The 7,585-nt window shown below is 33.3% G+C and overlaps 1 protein-coding gene across 1 annotated transcript in view; it reads right to left on the reverse strand.

The window, feature by feature from the left end:
• LOC118733563 (probable cytochrome P450 313a4) overlaps window positions 1–7,250 on the reverse strand; it is a 193,436-nt gene extending 186,186 nt beyond the window's left edge. Inside the window, exon 1 of the mRNA XM_036463007.1 lies at window positions 7,158–7,250. Coding sequence (XP_036318900.1) covers window positions 7,158–7,250 — 93 coding nt within the window. The remainder of the gene's footprint in view (window positions 1–7,157) is intronic.
• Between the last annotated feature and the right edge of the window lie 335 nt (window positions 7,251–7,585).

The raw sequence follows: 7,585 nt of genomic DNA on the forward strand, positions 1-7,585 counted from the left end.
GCCAATACTTTTGTTCGTTACTGTAAGTAAATAAAACTTTAACTTTAAAAAACAAAAAAACAAAAAATTTTACAATATTTCAAAATTCGAATCATTAATTGTTCATGAATAACAATGTATTTATATTTTTTTTTTTGGTTTTAGATCCTTTTTGCGTTCAACTTCTACTTCTTTCTACTTTCTATTGTCATAGCCATAACTCCCTCTCTATTTTTATCAATCAATCAATCAATTTTATAATTTTTTTCGGCATTTTTCATAATTACAAGTAGAGCTCAATAAAACTTTTATAACACCAAATGTATATCAAGCTTAGGATTTTGTGTTATCCGGGCAGGCTTATTAATTTAACCAGAGAATATGTTTTCTTTATTAAGTTTACCCAGTTACCCATTTTAAACAGCTACCTGTATTGTATCAGCGGTTAAAACTTGTTAAATTTTTATTTAAAACTAGCCAATGCCCGCTTGCTTCGCGGCGCGTAATAAGAACTTTTGCATGGGACAATGCGAAAATAGCGTTTAAAAGAAAAAACGGTCTGTAAAGTAAAAAAATTTGAAAGACTAAAGAGCAGAATCCTCTCATACATAGGCCAAAAGTAGTAGGGTTTTGAAGCCATATAGAATACTAATCCCTTTCGATGTCATAAGCTGTCCCGATGGTCTTATTTCCACCTGTGAAATCTACCAAGCGTGTACAATCTTATTTGAACTTACAACTACAACTTTAGTCCTTACAAGGAAACATAAGAGCACAGATGCGCGTTTTCTGTTATAGGAGGACCAAGAATCCTCACTGCCCCACAGGATGAAAAGTTTTCCCGTACATTGGCTAAATGAGTGGTGTGATCTCTTGAATATCATTTAAATTAAGTCATTGATATACCAACCGTGTTTCTGCTTGGATGGAGGTGGTCGAATCTTTCCTTGTCAATTCGCCACTTCTACAATTCATCTAATATTTATGAACTGGTTTCTTTGAGTTTTACTGATGTATGAGAGCGTCAGACAAAGGCGCGCTTACACAGCTTCATTTAGCCATCTGAAAAGTAAATTCATATTAAATAAACATAGGGCCAAAGAAGGCCAAACCCATGAGGGCGCCATCCTTGGGTCTCTTTTCTGCTAAACCATTGCTTATCATGAAATGATTTCGTATTATAAATCTCAACCAGGTTGTATTAAAAATAAGGATTTCCTAAATATCTTCCATTTCTTGCAAACGAAGTCATCATACAGGTGGCTCACATTGCGAATTTGAACGAAATCGGCCAATAAATACGACCCTTATAAAAGACTCAACTCCAGTGCCGCCAAGCGAGTTTTGTAGTAGTTAGTCTACAATAGGACCATATGTGAAAGGTATAATCACCGACAATTTGACTGAACTCTATCCAGCGGTTTTTGGGTTCAGTCCTAGCAACAAAAACAGCTACCATTTTATGTATCAGTAGTGCACAGCGTTGGCAGAGCTCCCAATACAAGCGCAATATTTTTGTATCTGTATGTGTGTACTCAGCAAAGCAGCTCGCGCATGCCATCCCTGCAGCAAAATTTAGGGACAGTCTGTCAAAGCGCTAGTTCCGCCCTACAAATTTCAGAACTGTCTCTGAACTACTGAAAAAGGGATGCTGAGTTGGACGGTTGAAACTCATATGTTGCTAGTTGCGCTGTCATCAATGTTACTCATCCTGGTCATGTGAAAGCTGACAAAAGATGCACAAATGCAATATACTCAGGGACCGAACATAACAGTTATTGATGTAAACTGTCATGGAAAAATTCACTATGAAGGAAATGTTCTGCAACTAAGTGAAACATACAAATCGATTTCGTTTTGCACCGAGACTCAAATTTGAAAATAAATTTTTATTTGCTATTTTTATGCAAAATTTAAAAAAATAACAATTATATTTGATTTTTATATTATAAATCCAAAACAACAATTATTTTTGATTTTTATATTATATGGCTTAGATAACAGTTATTGAAGAGTCTTATTTATAAAAGTCATCAATAAAAATCAGTCAGTGACTTTTACTTTTAAAAGTCATTAATATATTCCGTGTTATTGACATGCTTGTTGTTCGTTTGTTTACTTAATTAAGCTGGAATATACCAAATAAGGTGAGTAAAGGTGTTCGCAGTCTCACGAAAAACTTACAGCGCACAGGTACACCGGCAGATCAATAGTTTGAAGAGATTTTTAAATTATTTACGCGGGAAAACACAAATACTTAAGAGCACCACTAAAACACGTCTTACTCTGCCAACATCTGGCTTAGATAACAGTTATTGAAGAGTTTTATTTATAAAAGTCATTATAAAAATCAGTCAGTGACTTTTATTTTTAAAAGTCATTAATATAAATCAGTGACAGACTTTTATTTTTTAAATCAATCATATAAAAGTCATTAACATTTTTCGCAGTTAAGAAGGTGTTGGAAAAGAAAAGTTTACTACGAATTATTCAAATGACTTTTATAAGTATGATTGAAAAAATTAAATATCAGTGACTGATTTTTATTTATGACTTTTATAAATAAAAGTCTTCGATAACTGTTATTTAAGACATATAAATTAAAAATCAAAAATAACTGTTATTTGCAGATTATTTAAATAAAAATCAAAAATAATTGTTATTTTCGATTTATAAAATAATAGTCAGAAATAACGATTATTTAAAGAGTAATTAAATAAAAGTAAAAAAAATTATTGTTAAAGAGTGATTTTTTTAATACAAGTTGTAACTGTTGCGATCCCTGATCCTCACATATGTTCATCAGAGTATACCAACGCAGGACGAGTTAATACAAGGAGATAGCGAGAGCACAAAACTACTCTAGAAAATTGCACGCACAATGACAAAGATGAACAAATGTACAACAAACACATAATTTTTGACAATCAGTGCAGTTCGCATTTATATCAACGAGCAGCTTCCCTGCAAACCAAAGTTCCCGAAATCTTAAGGGAATCGTTAGGAGTATCTCATTTCTGTAACGATTTTTTTACGAATTTTTAAAGAAAATTATATGAAGTGGTTGACACGAACTCGTAAAGAAATTTCTGTGCGAAAAATAAAGAAAATTCTGAAAAAATTCTGAAATATATTCTTCACATAGGAGAATTATTTTCATTGCTGCACAGATCTTCTTCCAAAATTTCGTAAAAGAATGGAAGTGTGCGTAATTTATTTCATTTTAGAAAATTCGGCAAAAAATCGAATTAAATCTTATCGAATTCTTTAAAATTTCTTTACAATGCAGAATACTCTGAAAAAATGGTTTGCAGGGTACATCCATTCGTACATGTACACAAACATATGTACATATGTACAAATATATATACAACCATTCAAACATATGTACATACATGAAAACATTGCTGTCCATAAGTACATACATAAATATGCCCATCAGTACTCATCAACGAAGCCCGTTTGCTTCATCATAAATATTATCCATACATACATATGTACATATGTATGTACGAATGGATGTAGTTACGCGAAGGACGCTTGCATCATTTATACATAGTACAGTGAAACCCGCTTAAGTACCATTGAATGGGCTAAAAAAACTGTATACTCCAAAAACATTTCTGAGAAAAAAGTTTGAAATTATGATGATTTTTTTTAAGTATTCTACAAAATCTTAAGATTAGGTTTATATGGTATTTGTTAGGGAATGAGCTGCATTTTAATTGATTGAAAAATCTTAAAAATTAATAAATAAACATAAGTGACAAACAATATTATTGTGAATTTGGAACAAAATGAAATGTTTTTTTTTAATAAAGTTTTTCTTTCCATGTTTATGTATTTACACAATGCTAAAATTTTGGTTTTAAACTATGTATTCTTCATTAAATGTTGTTAATCAAGTATTTATGTAAGTTTACAAGAAGATGTAACTACATCAGTAATTATGTCCGCTTAAGTACCCGCATCGAGGTACTTAAGCGGGTTCTTTTAAGTACCCAACCCGCCTGAGTACCTTAAAAAGTTGGCATTTTTCGTGCGCAATGAGTTCGTTCATACATACATATATATGTATACATACATACGTGCATTCAAACATACATATATACATATGTAGGCACTCCTACCCGTCATGCCGCTTTATTTCTTTTTTCCCCTTCCCTATACTACCTGTATATCACTCATGTAACGTTTTCAGTTTAAAAAATTCCACTTTCCATTTTTGCGATACCGCCGCCTAAGAAGTTTCACTTCAAAATTTAACTCGATTTTCGGAATCACCGAGCAATTCTACATAAAAATTGGATAGTGGTATTATTGAACATTTTTGGTGTAAAGCGGTTTTTTTTTAGTAATTTTGTTTTTGCTGACAGTGTCTTCCATACAAAATGAATTGCCGAACATAGCTTGTATCGAAAACGTATCCATAGCCAAAAAATTAACTCGATTTTCGGAATCACCGAGAAATTCTATATAGAAATTGGAGAGTGGTTTCTGGAGAACAAAAACCAAACTAAAATTTGTGATCCAGTGAAATCAACGCGATTTTCTAGCAACTTCAGACTTGCACTTTATTAATTGGCTAAAAAGGTACATTTTCAACATTTTTCTAAAAGATCTGATTAAAAATTCTCTGAGCTAATAATTTTGTATGTCGCTGTACTTATAAGTAAACTAGGGTTAATCATATTTTTCGTTGCTGTTAATGTGTTTCAACTTCTGACTTTTCCTTAATATAATTGTAAAACTCTGTACACGTAATTTTTAACGTATGTACTTATATTACGCGAATTTCTTTCCTTAGTTCATTAAGAGTTATGACTAGGTATGGCCAAGGTGTAAATATTAAACAAGATGTGATGGACAACTAAGTGAGGCTCTGTTTCAAGGTACTATGTATAACATCAAAAAATATAAACAAATGACAACACTTCTGTGGAAGCGGAAAGGAATTTATACAATCTCTTTGGTATTTTCTAGGGGTAATTAAAACACTATAAACATACATTTTTATAGTCTATAATCTTTGCCGCGAAAACTTACATCGGAATTAAAGTACGCACGAAAAATAAACGAGCAAATTCAAAATTTCTGTAATTAAAATCTGGACACTTAAACGAAACCCGGGACACTTTGAGGTTGGACCGGGACCTCGGGACAAATAATCTAAAACTGGGACATGTCCGGGAAAACCGGGACGTCTGGCAGCCCTATAACTGTTAACATTTCTCTCCGGTAAATCATCATTATCGAAGATTAATGTTAACCAGACATAGAGTAACCGGCCCTTATTGTGTTAAAGGGCCCATAAATGAAATTAGCATGATGGCGCCATCAAGTGTTGGTGCCAGCTGATTGACCGTGTATATTCTCGTGGTATGATTGTACGAGCAGCTGGTGCGAAAAACGATTTGAAATGTTATGATTGTACCAGCATGCTGGTGTCGTGAATGGTGAAATTAGCTAACTTTTTTAAGTAAAAAGTCTTTTGGCGGAAATTTCTCGCACCATATGAGTCAATGCCGTGTTTGTGGAAGATTGAAGATCACAATATTACAGTTGGGAGTAAAAAAAAAAAACCAATGTTTAACAAAATGTTAGAAAAATTATGAAATTCCGGCTCTAATCATTTGGACCTTTTCTGGACATCATTTGTAAAGAAATAGATATTGTACCAGCATGCTGGTATGTTATATGCTTCGAGCCTGATGGTGCAATCACGTGATGGTGCCGACAAGCTGGTGCCGTGTATTTCCCCTTCTACACAAAAAGGGCTTTGGTTGGATAAAATATTAGTTTTTTCTAGAGTTCATTGTTTTTCTTTACCATTACTTATTGAATATGTTTGCGTGTATACTTACATATATATATATTTATGTGTAAGTAAAAAATTTTAGCTACCATTTTTAGCCACAACGAATTTTTTAAAGCTCTTTTTAGCCCTTTTTAAAGGGAATGTGGCTACCTGCAAAAATGATTCGCGGCAACAATGGTCATTATATATTATTATATTTCGACCTACTGAATCCGATTCTAGGGTTCCTTTGACCCATACACCCTCAAAATTTTGAGTAAATTGCGAAAAAATGGTAAAAAATTCGCAATTTCTTTATGTAGTAGAATAAATACCTGTTCAATGCTCCTTTTTATAAACCTTCGTTACAGTGCCTAAAGCTAGGATTCCACTATCGGTGCAAATAGCACAATATGTACTAATTTTCATCGTGAGTGATTGGTACGCATTTAAAAAATTTGTAAAACTACTTTTTGAGTGGTGCCATTATCATCGCATATTGTCACAATCTTTATTGGTGCACATCGGTGAAATTAACCCTTTATAGCATCATGTAACATATATGTTACAAACCCCTTCCGAGCACGCAAGACGGTGAAAAAATAATTGGTTCATTTTTACTTGATGTGACAGCACTGATACAAAGCGTTTTATATAATTGCAGGTTATTTATTTGTTTAACGCATGGCATTACTGCCTAAAACGTTATTTCAATTTCAAGTTTGGTGAAGTTAGTGAACACACGTGCATGCTCTCTTTACGAATTTCATAGAAAATAACTATTGAGTTTTTTAATAAAATCTTTTGTTTAAAAGTACAGGTAAGTTCAATTTTGTGCATATTTTGTACTAACTAAACAAAAAAGTGTCATAATTACGATACAGAAGCAAAAAAATAATAATTTTTGTAACATTGAGGTACAAGGGCCACTAAAAGTGCTTATGCTTGGTTTCTGCTTTACTCCAACAGAATGGCATCCCGCAGCTTATCAGTTGAGGATTGTGAGGACGGGTTCGAAAGTGACGATGATAGCATTGCCGATCCCGATTTTTAGCCGTAGAACAATGTAAGTTTAAACTTTGATACCGATTTCGATCAGGGCGACGGACACAATGAAATCGAAAACAATAACTCTGATAGTGACTTAGAGCAAACATCCGTATTTGCAAATGCTACTCAGCCTGGCTCATCACGTCGAATTAAACTAAAGAATGTTGTATGGAAGAAAAAAAGTATTGAGCGAAATGAAAATCAACTTCGATTCTCAGGAAAGGAAGAACTACCTAGTGATATTTTGGATCTAGAAACGCCCATCCAGTTTTTTCTAAAAATATTTCCTCACGAATTATTTTTGAATATCGCTGAGCAAACCAATACTTACATTATAGAAAAGGACCCCGGCAAGAATTTCCATGTGTCCGAAATCGATATCCAGCAATTTATTGGAATAACGTATATAATGTCTTTGGTACATCTTCCAAGAGTGAGATCAGAACACCTTTCATAAAGGAAACGAGGCCAGCAAACAAATTTGAAAAAATCAGGCAATTTATACACTTCAATGTCAATTCCAAAATGCCTCCTCGCGAGCATACCAACGCGGATACGCTGTTTAAATTCGACCAATACTGACAAAATTGAACGAAACATGTATGCAAATTACGCTGAAGAGTCAGCTTTGTGTAGATGAGCAAATTTGCTCAACGAAAGCAAGGAATAACTTGAAAAGGTATAATCCCAAAAAGCCGAAAAAATGGGGATATAAAATATTTGTACTTTGCGATACTAGCGGTTTCGCGTACAGTTTTG

Source organism: Rhagoletis pomonella, unplaced genomic scaffold (assembly GCF_013731165.1).
Source record: "Rhagoletis pomonella isolate Grant_MI unplaced genomic scaffold, Rhpom_1.0 Rhpom_scaffold_00001, whole genome shotgun sequence".
Taxonomy (NCBI): Eukaryota; Metazoa; Arthropoda; class Insecta; order Diptera; family Tephritidae; genus Rhagoletis; species Rhagoletis pomonella.